Raw genomic sequence first — 22,581 nt, 5'->3', positions numbered from 1 at the left:
ACCTTGTCTCTTACTTTTACAACATTTCTTCAAAACTAAACCCTGAAATAAATGATTTTTGAACCACAGTAACTAAACTACATATAAACCCAAACTATTTTACAATAAATGAGAACTTAAGACTTTGAAATCACAAGTGCTTTTACATCATAAATGATAAAACCAATAGCAAAGTCAACCTTCGTATACTTAAGTTTTTAGAAAATTAACATATTCTATGCGTTTTAGTAAAGATTGTGAAGTCGGATCAGTTTACATTAAGAGATGTAAGATAATATCTACTAATCTTAAACGGATACATTTTTAAAAGACTAGATATTGAAAATATCCCCCGCACGATACAAATGATTTGAATATATGACATGGTCTCTTGTTTAATAATTTTTTAAAAGACCATTTCCATCCACAGTTCGTCGGTCAAGCTCAAGTCACAATAAAAATAGCAAAAGCTCTTCTTCTTCTTCATCCTCAGATCGGTAATCACTCCTCCAACTACAAATCCATGGCGAAAGATTCTGGGGCGGTGTATTCTCTTCTCTGGACTCTCTTCCTCTTCTCCATCATCTTCTCACTTCGATCAAACAGCGAAAACGAAGAAGATACACCAATCACAAGATTCCAACAATACTTAAGAATCAACACCGCTCATCCAAACCCTAACTACACCGCAGCAGTCTCGTTTCTTCTTGATCAAGCAAGATCAATAGGTCTAACTTCTCGAACAATCGAGTTTGTTCCTGGTAAGCCAGTTCTTCTCCTCACATGGCTAGGCTCAAACTCTAACCTTCCTTCGATTCTCTTTAACTCTCACCTCGATTCTGTTCCCGCTGAATCCGAAAAATGGATTCATCCACCGTTCTCGGCTCACAGAACCGTGGATGGTCATATCTACGCTCGTGGCGCGCAAGATGACAAGTGTATCGGTATTCAGTACCTTGAAGCAATCAAGAATCTGAAATCAAGAGGCTTCTCTCCTCTTCGTACTGTTCATATCTCATACGTTCCTGAAGAAGAGCTCGGTGGATTCGACGGGATGATGAAGTTCGCGGCATCTTCGGAATTTACAGAGTTGAATTTAGGATTTGTCATGGATGAAGGGCAAGCGAGTCCTGGAGATGAGTTCAGATTGTTTTACGCTGAACGTACTCCATGGCATCTTGTTATACGAGCTGAAGGCATCCCAGGGCATGATGCTAAGTTGTATGATAATTCAGCTATGGAGAATTTGATGAAGAGTGTTGAGTTGATATCTAAGTTTAGAGAGACGCAGTTTGATTTAGTCAAAGCTGGGAAAGCTGCAAATTCTGAAGTTATCTCTGTGAATCCAGTTTATCTTAAAGCTGGAACTCCTTCTACTACTGTGAGTTACGTTGATGATTTCAGTTTTGCAATTTTTCTTTTTTGATGTGTACGTATGAGATTTTGTTTTAAGTGTGCGTGTGTGTGTTTTTAGGGGTTTGTGATGAACATGCAGCCCTCAGAAGCAGAAGCTGGGTATGATCTAAGGTTGCCTCCTACGGCAGATCCAGATCTTATGGAAAAAAGAATTGCTGAAGAATGGGCTCCTTCTATTAGGAACATGACCTACATAGTAAGAATTAAACTAGATGTTGTTTGTGTTGGTTATAGAATATTCTTTAGCTCTTTCTTTTTTAATCTGTCTAAGGAGTGATCCTTCTATGGTCTTCCTTGGTTAAGAATTTAGCACCAAATGCAGCAAAGGAGAGAAATAACATTTTATGGCTATGCAAATCTCAACTGTTCTTGGCTCTTAATTAGGTAGAATAATCATTTTGCTGTATTTTTCTTGCCACCAGATAAAACTGAAAGGAAATTTAAGAGACCATTTAGGACGAGCCATGATGAATCCAATAGATGATTCGAATCCTTGGTGGTCTATCTTCAAGCAAGCTGTTAAAGCAACGGGAGGAAAACTCGCAAAGCCTGAAGTTTTGCTTTCAACTACGGATTCACGCTTTATTCGCACTTTGGGAATTCCGGTTTTGGGTTTCTCTCCAATGAGTAATACTCCTGTTTTAGTGCATGACCATAACGAGGTATTTGGCATGATGATATTCTGTATTGATATCTTTGAATTATATGTATTAATCACAATACTGATATAAACATTTTCTCTTGGCCTCAGTTCCTTAAAGATACTGTGTTCATGAAAGGTATAGAGGTATATGAATCGGTTATCAGCGCACTAAGTTCCTTTGAGGGAGTATCTGCTGGTCAAGTGATCTGAAACATGTATGGATGCAAGCAATACATTCACTCTAGCCTTGTGATATCCTAAGTGGCTGCTTATAGTTAAGTAATAACCCTTTGTTAATATCAGATTATGTGATTTGTCTACAAAATTCTCAAACTTCTAAAAGAAATGTGGTTCGTGCTTGGAGCAGGATTTTAGAATATGTTGATCTTTGAGCTCTCAAAAAAGTTGTTACATATCTATTGCATTGAATAAAAGCTTGATTCTAAACTATGAGTTTGTTTGGCCTAATGTATAATCTTTTTGTCTCACGATATACACCTCAAAAATCCTTCTTCTCACACATCAGTTTTTTTTTTTTCCCCAACCACATGCACCTTAACTAGAATATGACTCTGTCAGTGGTTGTTCAAAAAGAAGGAAAACCGTTAAAAGAAAAATTCTAAAATTTGGATAATAATCAATTTTATGGTTTAAAAGTTTCAAGAGCAAGAAATGGACAAACGCGGAAATTCAAGAATATTAGCTCCTTTTTTTTTTTGGGCTAAAGTTTGTTTTCATTCCATTAAAGTTGAAAACAAATACAACAAGAGGAGGATTCTGAAAATCCAATGTTTAAAACACAAACGAGAAGAGCATTCCCCAATGCCAAAACAACAAAGAAACAATGATAGAAAAGATTAATCGACAATAGATTTTTGAAAGCTTTGAGCCAAAAACTAGAAATCATTTTGGTACATGTGAGATCAAGGATCATTAAAGAATGCTACATTTTTTTTGTAGGTAAACTCATGGACGATGATTTTAGGTGGCAACAACCGTGCTCACGTGTTCTTCAAGCAACATGGATGGACGGACAGTGGCAAATCAAGGCTAAGTACATTTCAAGAGCTGCTGTTCTGTATAGGCAGATTCTTGCTGAGGAAGTTACTAAATCAATGGCAGAAGAAACTACTACATGAGTCAGCTAGTTGGCGATCTTCTTACGCAAGAATCTGATGGTTACATTTCAAGAGCTGATGTTCTGTATAGGCAGAATGAATCTGATGGTTTCATGAAATTAGAAAATTCTCTCCCGATAAGTAGATTTTACCACCAATATCATGTCAAATACTCAAACACTAGGCCATGTTCGTTTGCCTATGGCTGGCGATATAATCTTACTTGAATATTTTTTTTCTGTATATTCACAGTCGAAGCACTAAATATAGTGGGCAAAACGAAGGAAGTTGTAAAATATTTTCTTATGTTATCTTTGGTGATCTTCAAGAGTAAGAAGAAACTACATTCTTTGTTGGCGTGGATGATATTATGAATCTTTCTTTGTTTGTCATAATGTATAATGCGCATATATTTGTTTTCTTTCCAATGGGCAGTGCTTTCACCAAAAAAACAACCAATCATCATGATGCTTATGCCATCCTTAGGGACTTGACAGACTTACTACATAAACTACATCATGGACCTGATACTGATGATGCAATCCCTCTTGCCACCCGTAAGAGATGGGTCGGTGATTACACACTAGAGTATCTCTCTCGTAATTTAACAATCGTTCCGATATTGATATCAACATATCACACGTGCTACATAATAAGGTCTAAGAGTACCAAGGATGGGGAGCTCAGAAAAACAATTTATGAACTCCGAAACGATGTGCGTCACTTAATATAGGAACTATATGGCATGCATGTAAAAGATCAAAGCTGACATTCAATAAGTCAGTTTCAGTCCAGCGTTGTATCAGAAAAAGCAAATAAAACTTTCTTTGCTTTTATTAAACCTCACAAAGCCGGGAAAGAGAACAACAAAATAATATTCTCATGCGCAATTCTATTCTTGCCCACACACAAAGTCTTACCACTTTCTGTAGGAATAGAACCCACCTCCTCTAAAGATGTTTCACACTACGATCTGAATCAATTTAATTCCAATAAAGACCCATCAGAAAGTTTACAAAGACCCCCGTGGTTCCAAAATTTACTGTCTGAAATTTGTTGTGACCCACAAAAGAGTTTACAATATGTTGTGACCAGAGCCAGTCCAGAGCATCAATACCGCAAGTTAAAAAAAATTGGGCCTACAAATTAATGAAAATATCAAAAAAAAAACGTTAATAGAGGTCACGATCATCAATCATCAATGCCTTAAGCTCAAACAAAATTTGGGCCTACAAACTATTGAAATTTTTTTTATAGAAAATGTTAAAAGAGATCACAAGATGATTCGAACTTGACAACTCAACATTCATAATTATACACCCTACCAATAGAAAGCCGAAAATTTACTAATACAAGACAAGGCCGAATGTACATGGCTTGCTTGCTTGGCCTCAATGTCCGCTCTGGTTGCTTGCTTTACCACGACTTTAAAAACAGAAGAGAAAAGAGTGGAGAAGCAAATATGGTATCTATAGAGAGGTCCACCATTCCTGTAAAAAAAAGAAAAGGGTTTGCCTGGCAAAAGGGGAAATGTGAAATCAATTCAATCAAGATTCAAAAACTCTAGGAGAATCAATTAATAGACTCAAGAAAGGTAGGTAACAGATTTTTGTCCATTGCTTTCTTAACTGATGGATGTGTTCACTTTCAGTTTCTTTGCTCAGTAACCAAAACAAAGAAAGAGTTATGTATTCATTGATGGGAGTTATTGTATCCCAGGTTAACTCATTGAAGTCAAAAGTAGCACAACTGCGATATGCATTCTGTAACTAGATTTATGTATACCATCACTCAGATGTGATCTCAACCTCTAAATTTTCATTCAGTGTCATCTCATAATCATTATGAACCGTCTTGAACTGCTTGTTAGCATGTGTAAGTTATTCCCATGATATATATAATAGACCTTTCCTAATTAGAATCTGTCATAGAACTTCCTTGCAGCATCATTAACATTGTTTCTTGAATTAGTGTTCCTATGTATCACAACCAAATAAACAAAATAAGTAATCGCATCAAAGTTTATACCAAGTTTGAAATATAGGAATACACATCCTTCTCCTCCAGTGTTTTTCCTATTTTTCTCTTGATTTTGTTTTTTCTTTTCTATTTTTTTTTTCTGTTACAGTTTGTTAATTAAGAGCTTTTCATGTAATCATATTGATGTGTAATTTCTAGGATTAAGATAATTTTGGGTAAGATAAATTATTATTCGTTCAGTTTTTATAAATTATTCAGTTCAGTTTTGGTTTTAATAGGTGTCGGGTTTGGATTGGTTTTCAAATTAAACAAAAAAAGTTGTTCAATTTTAATAAAGTTTGGTAGATTTTGCAAAACAATTGTACAATTTTGACAAATATAACAATGCTTTTTGGATATCCAGGTTATTTCAGATATTTTTGATTATAAAATTATAACTATAACTAATATGTTAGGATATATAATTTTATTTTGGATTTTCTGATATACAGCTCGGTTTTTTGTACGATTCAATTCAACTAATTCAGATATAAACATTTAGACTACGTTTAAATTTTGTGACTATTCGGTCTAATTTTGTAACCAAATTTTTAATTTTAGATTTTGGTTTTTATGTCTAGGCCTATTATCATCATATACTACAAAATTTCATTAATTCTATAAAAAAATTATATTATTCATAGCAAAAAAAATTCCATCAAATTTTTTTTTTCTTTTTTGACTAGTACACGGAAACAAAAAAAAAAAAGACAATTCCACCTTCTAGTAATGTCTTTAAGTCACACCCAAAATAAAAGTAGATAAGATATTAAAAGAGAACAAGAGTGGAATTTAAATAGAAAACCTTGACCCGGTAAAACACAGCTAATTTGCCCAACTCTCTCTACCCAAAAATATCAATAATACAATATGGTCCGTCGTCTTGCCTAATCTCAACTTCTCCCACCAACCCACCCAGATCAGTGTCCATCACACTTCGCACATACCGCACGTGTATCTCACGCTCATGACACGTGAGTTGTGAGTTCGCTTATGCTCCGCGAGTTATACCCACACGCCTCTTCTCTTTACATCATCACTCATACGTTACACGCACCATTACATTATCATCCTTACCTTATTCTTATTTTTATTTTATTTTATTCTTATTTTGGTCTTCATTCTATATACATATATTTTTAAAAAATATCTTGATGTCTTCATTATATATATATTTCTATTTATAGATTAATGTTTCCTTCTTATTTTTTTTCGACATGTCTATAAATATAAGTGAATGAATATATTGAAACGCTCGCCTTTTTGTTATAATCAATATCGAGAAAGAAAATAAGAAAAAGTAAAAGATATTATCACATTTTTTTTTGTTTTTGGTGACACGAGCAACGTCAATATCTTATACGAGAAGAATATTTATTATTTATCATTCATTTAACAAAAAAAAAATCAATATCAGTTTTTTTCTCGGGATCCGAACTCAATATTTGTTCTTTTCTCTCCTTCTCTCTCTCTCTCTTTCCCGTGACATCTTTTGCGTAACGTCTTTGATTAGCACACGTTTCGTGGAATGGCGGCAGCGAAGAAGGTGTTTGGAGCGGCGGAAGCGAGTGATTTGGTGAACGAGCTTCGTCGGAGCTTTGATGATGGAGTGACTCGTGGTTATGACTGGAGAATTACTCAGCTTAAGAAACTCTTGGTTATTTGTGATAACCATGAGCATGACATCGTCGAGGCTCTTCGCCACGATCTCGGCAAGCCTGAGCTTGAATCTTCTGTCTTTGAGGTCTCTTAACAAACTCTGTTTTTTTTTTTTTCCTTTTCCTTCTTTCTTATTTATTATGCTTTCGCTTTCTTTAGCTTGTTAGATTTGAGATTGGTGATCAATTCTAACTCGAATCTAGTTTCTGAATTTTTTGAAATTTTAAAATTGAAGATCCATTTATTACAGTGTGATCAAACGTGTTGTGGCATTGTGGTAATATAGGATTCACGAAAACTAGAAGCTAATTTGTAATTAATTACAGTGTGAATTAGCTAATTGGTTACCCTCTAAATTACTAGTTTGTGATAGTCTTTATTGTTTTATTCGAGGTAGACTTAGTTCCTAAATATGTTGATTTATTAGTACAAAAGCATATTACCTGGTACTAGTCTTAGTGTTTTATTTGTTGTCGACTTGAGTTTGAACTTGGTGTTTCTGTTTTATATTTGGTGGATTTTGCGTAAAATAATAAGAAGCATGCTCTCACCTCTATAATTAGTTGTAAGCGTCGGTTAAAACCATCAAGGACCAGTTGCAATATCTTTGCGGCGTACATAATTTGTCTAGTGAGATATTTTCTTGAATTAGTGTCTCTTTCATATATTAGCCATACCTCTCTTTAAATTCGATTAGTATATTTCTCCAACTTGGTCGGAGTCATTAATATCTTTTCACCTTAGTTGGCTACGTCGATGATGTTGTGTGTCAACATTTGTACAATACCAACTTCAATGCAACTTTTGTTTCATAACTTTAATAGTGTACTCAGATCAAAACTGCTGGTAACTTTATGTTTGTTGGATGTAGGAACCAATACTCTAAATAATATTGGGGTCCTCTTGAAAGCAATACGCATTTAATATCTTTATGCAACTGATACACCTACCTGTATGGATTCCCACGTTTTCCATTACTTTTGTTCCTTAACTCTGTAACAACGTTTACATCCAATGACACCCACACAGAGCTTTCGAAAACTGTCCTTTCCTCATTTAATGTTACCAACACAAGTTACCCTTGAGTTGATTAGTTTGTGGTTCTGCCAATTCTTTAGTGGTCCATGGTCTTTATCACTTTTGGCCCTAAGCTGTCGATTTTTGACAAAGACTAATCTTGATTACATTAGCTGTTATCTGATTATGATGTTTGACTAATTATGCAGGTAGCTCTACTGAGGAACTCGTGCAAGTTAGCTCTTAAGCAGCTAAAAAACTGGATGGCGCCGGATAAGGTGTGCTTTGGATTAAAGTTTCTGCAGAGTTTTGTTGTCAAGCTATGTTATTTACTGTTCTGTTTTGCTTTTAGGCAAAGACTTCCCTAACGACGTTTCCTGCATCGGCCGAGATTGTGTCTGAGCCTCTTGGAGTTGTCCTAGTAATCTCGGCTTGGAACTATCCCTTCTGTATGTCCCTCTTAATTGATTGGATTTGCACTCTTAATGTATTTATACATTTTGGATGAACTCTGACAGTTTCTTGTTTCTTGCAAGTGCTGTCTATTGATCCTGTAATTGGTGCAATTTCTGCTGGAAATGCTGTTGTCTTAAAGCCATCAGAACTGGCTCCAGCATCGTCTGCTCTGCTCGCAAAGTTATTGGAACAGTATCTAGACCCTTCTGCGGTGAGAGTTATCGAAGGAAATGTTAATGAGACAACTCTTCTGCTGGATCAAAAGTGGGACAAAATATTCTACACAGGTTCTTATTAAAACTTGGCATAATGTGTTTCTTTCAAAAGTTATCCCTCAAAGTTTTCATACGTGAGGAGCAACATGAAACGCACTATTCTAGTAAATTTTCTTTCAGGAGACTAAAAGATTCCTACTTTTGCTTGGTTAGGTAGTTCGAAAATCGGGCGTGTCATAATGACTGCAGCTGCAAAGCATCTCACACCAGTTGTCCTGGAGCTTGGAGGAAAATCTCCTGTTGTAGTAGACTCAAACACCGATTTGAAAGTACTGAAATACTTCTTTATATCACGACTCCTGCATAATGTTTTGTTTGTACTGAGGTTAATGTAGTGTCTTCTTTACGTATACTGAAGGTTACTGTCAGGCGGATAATCGCAGGCAAATGGGGTTGCAACAATGGTCAGGCGTGTGTTTCTCCAGACTACATCTTGACAACAAAGGAATTTGCTCCAAAATTGGTAAGGTTAAGAACCTTAAGATAGCTCCCTTGATGCACTTTTGTTTTTGACCTTTTTCTTCTCTCTTCCCAAGATTGATGCCATGAAGCATGAATTGGAGACATTTTATGGGAAGAAGCCTATGGACTCGAAAGATATGTCACGTATTGTAAACTCAAACCACTTTGATCGCCTATCCAAGCTGTTAGAAGAGAAGGATGTTTCTGACAAAATCGTCTACGGTGGTGACAAAGACAGAGAGAACCTGTGAGTTCCTCTCTGTTATATTATATTCTCATCATCCCTTAGTTTCCTTATGCTAATCTTTAGTTTACATCATTCAGGAAAATTGCTCCAACAATCTTGCTTGATGTACCATTAGATTCTTTGATCATGAGTGAAGAAATATTTGGCCCTCTCCTCCCAATCATCACGGTAGGAACCATTTTTACATTCTATATAGGCTCTGCTTCATCTCCTTGGAGGCAACTTTAACGAGCTCTTTTGTTCTTTACAGCTCAACAACTTGGAAGAGAGTTTTGACGTGATTCATTCTCGACCAAAACCACTGGCTGCATACTTGTTTACCCATAACCAGAAACTGAAAGAGAGATTCGCCATGACAGTTTCCGCTGGAGGCATAGTGGTCAACGACATAGCTGTTCATGTAAAAAAACACTAGCTCTATCTGATCTATTAAGCTAGATACATACACACTTTAGCAATTTATCATAATAAAACCGATGTTTTGCAGCTTGCACTTCACACATTACCATTCGGAGGAGTTGGTGAAAGTGGAATGGGTGCTTACCATGGTAAATTCTCATTTGATGCTTTCAGTCACAAGAAGGCTGTTCTCTACAGAAGCCTATTTGGTGATGCCCCAGTCAGGTACCCACCGTACTCGAGAGGAAAGCTTAGGTTGTTAAAAGCCCTTGTCGACAGCAATATATTCAATATATTCAAAGTCCTTCTAGGTTTATCTTAAACGGCTAAGACTAAAACATGAATACCACTTCCCCTTGTATCTTACTTTCTCGGTTTTTTTTACCCTATGAACATGGTTTGTTGTCAAAGATATATGATTTGTTTTATTGTGGATGAATATTTAAGTCGATAAATAAAAGATTGGTAACCGGTTTCTTCATTTCAACTTAGTTGTTTACAAACAAAGATGACACAGAGTGATTTTTTTATCTAAACCATGTTGTAAAAGTTCCCGTATAAAGGGAAAGAGAGTTGTGTAGCAACAGATCAAGAAGAATCTTCAAGAATGCTATGAATCTCTGCCCTTTGTTCATCTGTAAGTTGTTGTGGGAACTTAGTCTGAAACCGAACTCTCAAGTCTCCTCTCTTCCCTTTCTCCTTTAATTTTGGCATGCCTTTGCCTTGAACAACTGTAACATATCCAGGGTAAATCACATCTTCTATCCTCAAACTCATATTGTCACCATCAAGTAAAGCAACGGAGAGCTCGCATCCCGTTAAAGCTTCGACGAGAGAGACTTCCACCGCCATTTCGAGGTCATCTCCTTCTCTTTGAAACACCTCATGCTCTTTCTCAACTATCACGAATATCAAATCAGCCGGTACAGTACTCCCCATTGCTTCGTTTCCTTTGCCTTCGAATGTTAGTCTTGTTCCTCCTTTCCATCCTGGTTTCACTTTTATTTCCACCATCTCTTCCTCCTCACACATTTGCCTACACAACACAAAAATTTAGTAAGTTAGTTATATAGTCTTCTTTTCGTAACCTCGTTGCCAAGTTAGGTAAAGAAACAGAACCAACCCTGAGCTGGTAATAACATCTCTCTTGAATTTGATCTTCTTGGTACATCCGTTGCATAGCTCTTCAAGCGTGCATCTTAGCTTCTTCTCTGTTGGAGAAGGTTTGGCCACTCTGGCAGAGGAGGTCGAATACAAAATCTGATTCGCAAAGCTCCTTGGAACCGTGGTTGAAGATCTCATAAGTGTTGGCATAAATCTACCGGATTCCGTCATCCTGTTGTTCCTCCCTACATACGATAAGCTCCGCAATGTCGAGTTGGTTGAGGTATCCGTGGCCGTGTTGTGGCTACAACTTCTTGAAAGAGATGATCGTTTCTTGTTCCCCACGAAATTGGTATTGGTGTTGACATATCTATAGCTACGAACCTTACAAAGACCCACACCTTCCACATCATTATTATCACCCGTCCCCTTCGTTTCCTAGGGAAAATAAAATCTATCAAATACATATTACCGAACCTCAAAAGAATTAAGTCGTATGTTTTGTTGTGAAACTAACCTGGACTTTGAAGGCGTTAGGTTTATTCCGTTTAGGTTCTTCATCAACACGTTTGGATTCGTTTGTGACATGTTTAGCCTTATGAATATGATGATGATGATGTTTAAGTTTTTCACGAGGCAAAACACTTGAGATTGATCGGCAAAGTTTGAAGAGATCACGGAGGATGAAGCTTCGTTTCTTCGCCGATGGCTGAGCCATACCTTGTGTTGCCATTCACGGCGGAGACAGAGAAAAAGAAAGAGAAAGAGAGAGAGAGACAGAGAGAGAGAGACGTTTCCGGGAGATGGATGAATGAGAGAATTGAAACGTTTTTGTTATCATAACTTCCTTTTTTAGACAAAATCTTTTGCTATTGACCGACACAGATAGGAGTACAGATCAATAAGGTTCAAGATAAGAAACGCTCTCGTCATATTTACTAATTAGCTTAAACCTATCTTTTTTTTTTTCATTTATTTCATCTCAATCTCATAACGAGTCGCTGTTGTCATAATATTTACGATATCTATAATATATATTCATATATGACAAAAATATGACTACTGTCCAAAAGATTAGGAGTTGACTTTTGTAAAAATGTAATGATATAATTATATACATGGAAAACTAAGATTGGTTGCTTTAGTTAGTAAAAAAGATTTTGAGATATATTCCATTGTTAGGAAAGAATATTTTGGTGTTGGCAACTCGATGAAATTTACCGAGTTCATTCACTTATACCAATTTTTGGAATCATTCTATCTTGGCGAAAGGAAATTACAATTGGTTACCGTATTTACCAATTGGATCTAACAGTTTTGCCAAGAAAGGTAAACAGGTTATTGATTAATTTAGATTTGACCTTTCGATGATTGTTTTTGTATTTCCTTAAAATTTCAGTTCGTTTTTAATTAAAAAATAGTATATATTTATGGCTTTATTTCTTTGTGAATTTAAAGGGGGCTTGTTGACCTAATAAGTGTGACAAACAAAGAACGATTGAATTTGAGGTAAACCGAAAGTTGGTTAAGGTGGTTCAGAGTTGGGATCAATTTGTCTGGCTAAGCTCAATTATTCTTGGTTAACAATTAGTTCAGGTTTGCTATATAATTGGGAATGAGATCGGTCCAATAATAATTGAGCTTAGCCAGACAAATTGATCTCAAATCTGAACCACCTTCGTTAAGACATACATATAATTGTCATACCTCGATTTCAGGGACATGCAGAAAAGTTTAAAAAAATTGATTTGGTCACTTATATCACCAAATGCACTTATCTTTTCAGTCAAGGGACCTGAGAGAACTCCAAAGTTAAGCGTGCTTTGAGCTGGATTAGTCTTAGGATAGGTGACCTTCCAAGAAATCACTATCAGAACTGTGTGATTGAGGACAAAACACAGCGAAAGATCATGTGGTGATTTGTAGGGACGGTAACAAGTCTTTAAAGCTTCCCAGACATAGCAAACCGGCTGTCGGATATTGATGGGCTCACGGACCTAGTGAGAGGATATGAGGCCCATTAAGGAAGGTGTTGTACTAGGATTAGACATGGGACCCACTAAAAAGTGGAGATTGGGGATGGTCGGGGATTACACACATACAATAGATTGCAATTGTGGAAGTCAATGAAAGCTGTTAAAGTTTTTATTATGAAAAAAAAACGGAGAACCAACAAGGAAACAAACAGGGCCATGTCTTCAAAATTGAGATCTTGTGGTTTAAAATCAGTTGTTCTGTGATATGGAGATATGGATTATTAACAATGATTAGTCAAGATATAGGGTTACGGTTGAGATGTGAACTCGTAAAATCACGTTAAGTGATTCATAGCTCACTAAAGTTCTTTTAGATCACTTTCTTCATTGAATAACGCAACAATCTGCAAGCGAATTATTTCCCTCTTTTGATAAACCGCAATCACCAAATTGCAAGCGAATGAGAGAGAAGCCCTTATAATTCTGCTTAGAATAGGTTTAGAGAAGGCCTTTTTGGCCTGTTATGTATGGTTATCAGCCTATGCATCTAACTTAACAGTTATTTAAAAATTGAAGTGTATGGTATGGATTTGGTTAGTTTAGTTTCATATTATTATTATTTTTTTTGAAATAAAGAATAATTAGAGGTAGATCAGTAGATGGTTTCGAATACCGGTTTGTTTACGGCATTATTGGTTTTTGGGTTTCAACCAAACCGATAAACAAAAGTAAAACCAATGGAGTTTAGATTTTACTATTTAGGGTTTATGATTTAGTTTTGATGAAAACCCATTGTTATATATTGACATTGTCTTCAATTTTCAAATCATGTTATACGAAGAAAACATGTTATATATATAAAAAAAGAAATAATCAAACTTTAATATTAATATTAAAAATATAGAAATTAAAACTTGCACTAAACACATTTAAGCTCTATGATTAAGGTTTTAATAGACTACTCTATTTATTTGGGACTTTAGGACCGCCCAACCCAAGTCCACTCATATGTTAGCAAACTTATATGTTAGCATGAAAAAAGAAAACTCTACCCCAAAGGCTTTTTAACTTCAAGGACCTGATTTTTGTCGAATTATATGATATTTAGACTCAAATCCTTTTTACACAGCATTCGACCCAAATTTTTTTTTTTAATGAATGCCTCGTCATGAAACTTTTTTTTTTGCCAACAATATACAAAATTGACTCAAACGAGCCAGTTAGCAGGAAAATTGTTCACAATGGTAATTGGATGTGACTCCACTCTAGCACGACGCGCCAGTTTGTCCGCACTACCAGGCCCGGCCAGTCCATAAGGCAGCTAAAGCATGTGCTTTAGGCCACCGATTATAAACTAGTATTGAAGGCCACACATGTGAGAAAAATATAGTCTAGTGGTTCCCCTTTCATGTTATATCATGCAGTTTTATGGTTCGACTCCCCCTAACCTCCTTCCCATCTTTTCATTTTTACAGTTATTTATATGCAATATGAATTGAAAACAAATTACCCTAAATAGCAATTAGGCCACATCAGAGTACGGGCCGGCCTTGCGCACTACCATTTGGGATCTGGGAATCTGAACTACAGTTTATAATAGGAACTCATCCTTATCTTCTTTAATCACATCCAAATATGTCTTGAAAGCAGGCCACTCGGAAGGCGAAGAAACCATCTCCACCAAATCAGAACAGTCTGTGAGAAATACAACTTTCTCATTATCCGCACTAATCATACACCGCATTGCCCATATGAGAGCTTCCACTTCTGCATGGAGGGGTGATAAGCTACGGCGAGAGTTAGATGCACCCATAGTGGGAGATTCCCCCTCAGGAGAAATGCAATGCCATCCTCTACCTGTAAACTGGTCAGTCGTCTTCCAAGATCCATCCACAAAGCATCGGTAACTAGTTCCATATCCGTTAACCGCAGCACTAGTATGAACCTTAGACATAGATAGAGGTCGAAAGCCACCCTGAGGTGAAGATCCAAAGGGATCCTCTTGGGCTAAAGACCAAAGCTTTGCCTCCTCTTCCGCTATCCGTAAAATCGCTAATGGATTGGAGTCCAAATTGCTTAACAATTTATCATTTCTGGCCTTCCAGATATACCAGAGAATCCACGGAAACACCTCCACCGAAGGAGTGTCCTGAAATCTCCAAAATAATGAATCCATGTTTGCATAGATAGAGTCTGAAGGAAAACAACCCGAAGATGTCGGGAATGGAGACAATCCCCAAACCTGCCTAGCCGGAGGACATAAGAAAAGTGCATGATTGACTGTCTCCTCCGTCCCTACACAAAGCGCACACTCCATGTCACAGCTTAGTCCACGTCGCCGCATATTAGCTGTTGTCGCCATACAACCCGTAATTGCTTGCCACAAAAAGTGTCTAATTTTTGGTGGACACCAAATCTGCCAGACAAATGCCTGTAGAGGAATAATATTGGGACCGAAAACAGGCTTTTATGGTTTCTGGCGTAAAGCTTGATATCCAGATTTAACGGTGTATACACCGGTTTTTGTCAAATTCCAACCCAATCTATCCGGTGTGGTCAGATTGCCAAGAGGTAAAGCAGAAATAAGGGCAACATCCTCCGGCTCGAAAAAAGCCAAAAGCAAAGCCAAATTCCAGGAGTGCGAACTCCTGTCAATGAAAGTTTCAACTCTAAGCGTTGGATCGACTGGCGATCCTGAACGCAATACTGGTCTTGGGGATTGAGCAGGAATCCAGGGGTCATACCATACTAAAATGGAGTCCCCAGATCCTACCCGTTTAATGAGTCCTTTGTTCACAGAAGAGCGAGCAAAAATCATACTCCGCCATCCATAAGATGGGGAATAAGATTTAATTGGATCCAATGGATCAGAATGTCTATAGTATCGTCCTTTGAAAACCTTTGCAAATAAAGAGTCTGGAACTGAAATTAACCGCCATAGTTTCTTAGCCAGCAGTGCGGTATTAAAATCATCCAGACACCAAAAATCCAAACCTCCCTCCATCTTATCAACACACAACCTGTCCCAAGCGATCCAATGTAAACCTCGTGTTTCCTCTGAAGAGCTCTACCATAAGTTAGAGATCGCACTAGTAAGTTTCCGTGTAACTGTTTTCGGAAGTCGAAAACATGACATAACAAAGGTAGGGACAGCGGTCTCAACCGATTTGATCATTACCTCTTCCCCCCCTCCCCGAGAGAGCAACCTAGCAGGATAGCCACCGGCCCGTTTTTGCAACCGATCCTGAACAAAGGAAAATATTTTAGTTTTCGACCCACCAAGACTTTCCGGGATGCCCAAGTATGAATTCATACCACCCAAAATGCTAAAATCCAAGATGCCTTTAAATTCCTCAAGCACACCCACATCCACTGTATGTCCAAATTGAACCGAGGACTTCTGAAAGTTAATCCGCTGTCCAGAAATCCGTTCATATTGTCTTAGTATCCCTAAAATAACTTCACACTGCTCCTTCGTGGCCCGATAGAAAAACAGACTATGATCTGCAAACAATAAGTGCGAAATCGCCGGACAAGCAGTCGACACCTTAATACCCGTAATAAGTTTAGAACTTTCTGCCTTTTGAAGATTTGCAATAAGAACCTCAGTCCAAAGGATAAAAAGATAAGGTGACAAGGGATCTCCCTGACGAAGCCCTCTAGAAGAAATTATGGACCCATGGGATTGACCATTTAATAAAACACTATATTCAACTGATGTCACACACCACATGATCCACAAAATCCATTTGTCACAAAAACTAAATTTCCGCAATAAATGATCAATGAAAGACCATTCTACCTGATCGTAGGCCTTACTTATATATGTTTTTATGGCCATGAACTTTCCCTTACAAGAGATGTTAGTGCGGAGTCCGTGAAACATCTCCTGAGCAATCAAAATGTTATCCGTAATTAACTGTCCTTCCACAAAAGCCGATTGTGTCTCAGAGATCAATGCTGGCAAAAACTTACGCAGACGCTGACATAAGATCTTCGAGATAATCTTGTAACCAACATTGCATAAACTAATTGGCCTCCATTCAGTCATCTGGATCGGTTTATCCACTCTTGGAATAAGACAAATATTTGTCCTATTTAGGCGTTTATCAAAATTATCACCCTATAAGAAAGATTCTACCGAAAGCTTTAAATCAGCCTTAATTGTATCCCATGCACGCTGATAAAAAAGGGCCGTCATACCATCCGGTCAAGGAGCTTTATCAGGATGCATCATAAACAGAGCCTCTTTGATTTCCTGTTCTGTGACTGGTTGCGTCAGTGTCTCATTAATTTCACCCGTAATAGACGTGCTTATTTCACCCAGCGATTCCTCAATATCCACAGGATCTGTGGACGTGAAGACCTCCTGAAAATAAGTGACCGCTATATCCTAAACCTTAGTCTCCTCCGTAATCCAATGTCCAGCCTCGTCATGCAGCCCGACAATGCGATTCTTAGCTCTTCTTAATTTTGTTTGGGCATGAAAATAGCTAGTATTTTGATCCCCAAAACGCATCCAGCGACTCCGACTTTTCTGATACCAGTAAATCTCTTCATCCCGATAAGCTTCTCGCAACTTCCAAGTCATCTCCGAAATAACCTCAACAGATACAGAGTCATCCGCCTGGGTGGTTGCTAAGTGAGACTTTAATTCCTCAATCGTTTCCCGACCGAACGGGGCCTGCGCTTTCCGTCATCGGGAAATGGCTTGGCGACACTAATGATTTTGTCCATTAAGTTTCCAGTTACCCCTGTGATGTAGCATCTAGAAGCTTCTTCTCAACCTTTACTTTTTGTTGGTGTTTTGGATTTTCCTTTTATTATGTATTTCCTTTTACGAAGATACGCTATAGATGTTTCTAGATTATCTAATTAGGGTTAGCGGCTTTATCCTCTTCTCTATTTAAGTGTTTTGTTTGCTTCTTTGTAAGACGGTCTTGAATATTTTATTATACAGAAGATATCTCTTCTTAACACAAGTCTTCGAATCTCGTTTCTTCTTGCACAAGTCATCAAGATCTTAGCTCGAGTCTTCAAGCTTTTACTATCAAAGTTTGACTTCTCGATTTACTCGTTCTACTCCCTGCATTACCCTGTTTCCCCAGCATCCCAACCCTCTGAAACAGCTCCAAAGAAACCCTCTTTTTCAAGCCACCGTCGGTCAAAATAAAAAATGCTCCTCCCTCGCTGAACTTTATCTTCCAGAGAAGCTAAACCCAGTTTATGGTCTGAAGCTATCATCGGTAAATATTCCGTAAAGGAATCTTGAACAGGTCATGAAGTTTCTCATTGGCTAGAGCTCGGTCAAGACGACAACGAATTGGCTTCTTATCTTGCCAACCATGCCAAGACAAGCTGTCTCCAACCGCAGAAAACTCTAATAAACCACAATGTCGAATCATTGTGTTGAAACCCACAAAGGAAGACGCATGGCGGAGCTTCCCTCCACGTTTTTCATGGTTGTTTCAACTCATTAAAGTTCCCAACCAAAAACCAAGGGGAGTCTCTAGAGAGACCAATTCATGTTAACCTTTCCCATACTAAATCACGATTCGTTAGGACCGGGTCACCATAAACAAAAGTAAAGTAAATAATTTGTTCTTTATAAGTAAGTTCCACATCAATTAACCGATTAGACTCAAATAAAACAGAAACATCATAATTATTATTATAAAATAAGGCTAAACCGCCATTTCAACCGATAGGATCAACCGTTATGAAACTTTTATCATGTTAAATGTTAAATTTTATTTTTTTTTGGTAGAAAAATTTGATAAATATTTATATAATTAACTGATCTGAACTGTTCACTATTTAATTTATTTAATTAGTAGTGTCAAAATTTTTGATTAGAACAAAGTAAAATTAAAAGTGTCAAAATCATCAAACACACAAGTACAGCTCTTTCCGTGTCTAAAACCGCGTTGGAATCCAAATCCAATATGTTCCACGAAGCTTCCTCTCCTTAATATAATTCTCTTCTTACCTCGAAAGTCATCTTAATTTTGGTACAAAACTTAAATTAAAAATAGAGCAAAATTATTTATATCTGCTCGTCCAAAACAGCAAAATAATGATAAATTGGGAAAAGTATATAAAAATCATAAGCAGTGTACATTAAATTCTTTAATTATAGTATATCTTTTTTGGAACAAAAAAACAAAGAATTAATGTATTGCTGTATTTATTTTTCTTGTTAGGATATAGTATTAATTAGAATATGACTTTTATATAATGACCATTGACCTGTAAACAAACACACACGCTTATATTCATTGACCTCGAAACCTTATAATCTTCAGATCCGTCTCCTATTTTAATCTCTTTGTGAAGAAGCTTTTGATTGTTTGTTGTCCAAGCAAGAAAGAGCGACAAATTAAAGACATGAATTCAAGATTATCTCTTCTCTTGTTCTTGTTCTTGGTTATAGTTCCTTTATCAAGATCGTCCATCTTCAAAACCTTCTCTAGTATTACCTCTCCCAAATCTCCTCTTTCCTCAATCGTCCTCCCTCTCTCCGGAAACGTCTTCCCTCTCGGGTAAGCTCATCAAATGTTTTCTCTATCTTCTTGATCCACACAAACAAAAAACAATTTCTTTTGATTTTTTTTTCGATTTTTTTTTTTTTGCTTTGTAGATACTACTCGGTCTTACTTAAAATAGGAAACCCTCCAAAGGCCTTTCAATTTGATATTGATACTGGTAGTGATGTCACTTGGGTTCAATGCAATGCTCCTTGCTCTGGCTGCACAGTGGTATGTACATTGTTTTGATCCATTATGTTTTTTTTCTTTTCAAGATTAGACTTTATCCTTTCTTGATGATCTCTGTTTTGTTTGTAGGGTCCTCCATTTCAGTACACGCCTAAGGCAAACACTGTCCCGTGTTCAGACCCGATTTGTTCGGCTCTTCACTGGCCTAACAAGCCTCAATGCCCAAACCCGAAAGAACAATGCGATTATGAAGTTGAATATGCTGATCAAGGTTCATCAATGGGTGCACTTGTTACTGATCAGTTTCCTTTAACCACCCTAAATGGCGCGATCGTCCAACCTCGTTTAGCATTCGGGTGAGTGAGCTAGAAAAACAGACATGTGAATCTTGAGATGATGAAAAAATGTTGAATTCTTGAAAGGACTCTGGTGTTTTGTTTTTTCAGGTGTGGTTATGATCAGAGTTTCCCTAGTGCACATCCTCCGCCTGCGACTGCTGGAGTTTTGGGGCTTGGGAAAGGCAAAATCAGCATCTTGTCACAGCTTGTCTCCGCGGGAGTAACGAGAAACGTGGTTGGACATTGCTTAAGCTCTAAAGGTGGAGGCTATTTGTTCTTTGGAGACAATCTTATTCCTTCCACTGGTGTGGCATGGACACCGTTATTGTCACCAGAGTATACTTCTTTACATATTTGCATCGATCAGTTTTTTAAGATAGATTGATTATATTGTTGTTTACTAGAACTGATTCATGTTCATCTATTTGTGTTCAGTAACCATTACACGACCGGAGCAGCCGAGATTCTTTTCAACGGAAAGCCAACAGGTTTAAAAGGACTTAAACTCATTTTCGATACAGGAAGCTCATACACTTATTTCAACAGCAAAACATACCAAACAATAGTTAAGCTGGTACGTAACTGAACACACACTAAACATATAACACTCAAGACACTATGTATGTCACATGATGCATCAATCTCTTTTACGCGTGATTCAGATCGAAACTGATCTAAAAGCCACGCCGTTAAAAGATGCGAAAGAGGATAAGACTTTACCAATCTGCTGGAAAGGAGCTAAGCCTTTTAAATCTGTTCTTGACGTCAAGACCTACTTCAAGACCTTAACAATCAACTTTACAAACGGCAGAAAAAACACTCAGCTCCAGATTCCACCTGAATCTTATCTCATAATTTCTGTAAGAATAAGACCCAAAAAAACTCGTTTTCATACCACATAATTAGTCACTAATAATGATATTTTTATTTGTCTTGTTTAGAATACTGGGAACGTCTGCTTAGGACTACTAAATGGAAGTGAGGTTGGATTACAAGACTCCAACGTAATCGGAGGTAGGAAGAAACAAACAACATTAACACTTTGCAATAGTAATGTTTTCTAACTAAAAACTGAATATGTGTTTCCTTTTGTCATGTTTGAAGATATATCTATGCAAGGGCTAATGGTGATCTACGACAACGAGAAACAACAACTAGGATGGGTTACTGCAGATTGCAATAAGCTTCCTAGATCATAAGTCATAACATCACCATTAACTTATACTATATAAACTCCTTACATAAAAGCAATTTAGGAACAATAATATTCACGATTTACAGAAAAAGTTTGAGTAATTAGAAACACCGTACCATTTTAAATGATAATTAAATTAAAATGTCTGATTGGACCAGACAATATCGATTTCTAGACTTTTATTAGAAGAATCATCTTTATTGCTGTCATCACTCAGCTTGAAACTTCCACTGTAACTCCCTTCTGTCAATACTTTATCGATTGGGATCATCACTCTTCCCATATTTTTCTGCAAAGATTTAACAAAAAATCATAAACACAACATTTGTGAAAGATCTGGTACCAAAAACACACAAACAATGATGAATCTTTACGTACGTTTCGGAAGATGTTGTTAGATTTGCATACGATTTCAAGAAACTGTCCTCTTGGAGGTACAGCAAAGTCCCATGTGAATGATTCTTTCCAAACCGGTGAGCTGCTTCGTTTCACAACCTGAACCAAAACCCGGTTAAATGAAATCGAGTAGCCAAAACAAGATTGGATTACACCGAATTGCTTCGAAACTCGGATTGAATTGCACCGAATTGCTTAGACACTCGGATTGAACCACTTTAAACCGCCATAATGGGATTGAATTGCACCGAATTGACTAGAACCGGACTAAACCAAGTTAAACCAAAATTACATTACCTTGGTTTTCTTGCTGGGACAATTATCGATGATTAATCTGCAAAACGCATTGGAACGTTTCAGGTTATCGCCGCGTTTGATCGCCACCGTGAGACTTCCCGGCAAAGAATTCAAGAGACTGTTACCTCTCTCGTGAAAGCTCGATGGAGCCGGAGATTTTGATTTCATCATCAATTGCAAAACCGGTATCGCCTCCGCCGCTAAAACCGCCTGAGATTTCGCTATCTCCGTCGGCATTGTTGTCCACGATTGTCGCATTGTGTATATGGTATCCATTGCTGTAGCTCTCGCTTCTTGCTCGCCGGATTTTAGAGCTCCAATTAAGTGAGGGATGCAAGCGGTGGCTGCTTCCGACGAACGGAGTTTGGGAAACGTCGTGAGAATCGCGTTTAGTGTTCTTACTATTTCCACGTTTACCATCGCCGTCGTCCATAACTCTCTCTCCATAGCAGCTGCATAAAAAATCGGTGAGTGTTTTGATTTCTCTAATCGCAATTGGAAGTCGGAATCGGAAACCTACTTGTTAAAGATTTGATGATTTCACCGGAGACGTATTCTTGAAGTGTATGGTTTGAGAAGAGAGATTTGATCATTAGAGCTGCTTGTGTAGAAACTTGTGGGTTACAAGATCTAAGCATCTCTTGAACCAAACACACTCCACCAGCTTCAGCTATAGCTTTACGACTTGTTCTACTATGCATTGCAAAGTTTCCTAATGCACAAATCACAACCATTTGCATCTCGTTGCTCGGTTCCTCCGCTATCAAACTGATTAATGCGCGACAAGCCAGAGGAGTATCAGTGGCTTTAGCTAGTCCTTCGTGTTGAGATATGTCACCTAAAGCCATGGCTACAAGAAGCTTTGCGGA

The 22,581-nt window shown here is 37.4% G+C and overlaps 5 protein-coding genes across 5 annotated transcripts in view; 3 read left to right on the top strand and 2 right to left on the bottom strand.

Moving 5' to 3' along the window:
• Positions 411–2,394, top strand: LOC104757947 (aminoacylase-1). The gene is made up of 4 exons (XM_010480742.2): positions 411–1,360; positions 1,454–1,591; positions 1,818–2,057; positions 2,147–2,394. Exons 1-4 carry the CDS (start codon positions 503–505, stop codon positions 2,246–2,248), a joined length of 1,338 nt encoding a protein of 445 aa, XP_010479044.1. The 5' UTR covers positions 411–502; the 3' UTR covers positions 2,249–2,394.
• On the top strand, positions 6,569–10,171 carry LOC104757945 (aldehyde dehydrogenase family 3 member H1). The gene is made up of 10 exons (XM_010480740.2): positions 6,569–6,919; positions 8,061–8,129; positions 8,204–8,300; positions 8,388–8,594; positions 8,736–8,851; positions 8,941–9,045; positions 9,119–9,291; positions 9,369–9,459; positions 9,542–9,691; positions 9,779–10,171. Exons 1-10 carry the CDS (start codon positions 6,704–6,706, stop codon positions 10,010–10,012), a joined length of 1,458 nt encoding a protein of 485 aa, XP_010479042.1. The 5' UTR covers positions 6,569–6,703; the 3' UTR covers positions 10,013–10,171.
• On the bottom strand, positions 10,153–11,767 carry LOC104757946 (dnaJ homolog subfamily B member 11). The gene is made up of 3 exons (XM_010480741.2): positions 11,312–11,767; positions 10,814–11,232; positions 10,153–10,726 (listed from the first exon to the last, which is right to left on the bottom strand). The coding sequence occupies exons 1-3, from the start codon at positions 11,525–11,527 to the stop codon at positions 10,279–10,281; spliced, it is 1,083 nt and encodes a 360-aa protein (XP_010479043.1). The 5' UTR covers positions 11,528–11,767; the 3' UTR covers positions 10,153–10,278.
• Positions 19,030–21,164, top strand: LOC104757943 (aspartic proteinase Asp1). Its single transcript, XM_010480738.2, has 8 exons — positions 19,030–19,312; positions 19,411–19,528; positions 19,616–19,842; positions 19,933–20,160; positions 20,260–20,398; positions 20,487–20,684; positions 20,766–20,838; positions 20,929–21,164. The coding sequence occupies exons 1-8, from the start codon at positions 19,158–19,160 to the stop codon at positions 21,021–21,023; spliced, it is 1,233 nt and encodes a 410-aa protein (XP_010479040.1). The 5' UTR covers positions 19,030–19,157; the 3' UTR covers positions 21,024–21,164.
• LOC104757944 overlaps positions 21,136–22,581 on the bottom strand; it is an 8,390-nt gene continuing 6,944 nt past the window's right edge. Inside the window, exons 4-6 of the mRNA XM_019238671.1 lie at positions 21,713–22,164; positions 21,398–21,514; positions 21,136–21,308 (exon numbers count right to left, since the gene is read on the bottom strand). Coding sequence (XP_019094216.1) covers positions 21,156–21,308; positions 21,398–21,514; positions 21,713–22,164 — 722 coding nt within the window. The 3' untranslated portion in view covers positions 21,136–21,155. The remainder of the gene's footprint in view (positions 21,309–21,397; positions 21,515–21,712; positions 22,165–22,581) is intronic.

This window comes from Camelina sativa, chromosome 17 (assembly GCF_000633955.1).
Source record: "Camelina sativa cultivar DH55 chromosome 17, Cs, whole genome shotgun sequence".
NCBI lineage: Eukaryota > Viridiplantae > Streptophyta > Magnoliopsida > Brassicales > Brassicaceae > Camelina > Camelina sativa.
The sequence above is the reverse complement of the archived record's forward strand: the minus strand, read 5'-3'. Positions and strand labels throughout refer to the sequence as shown.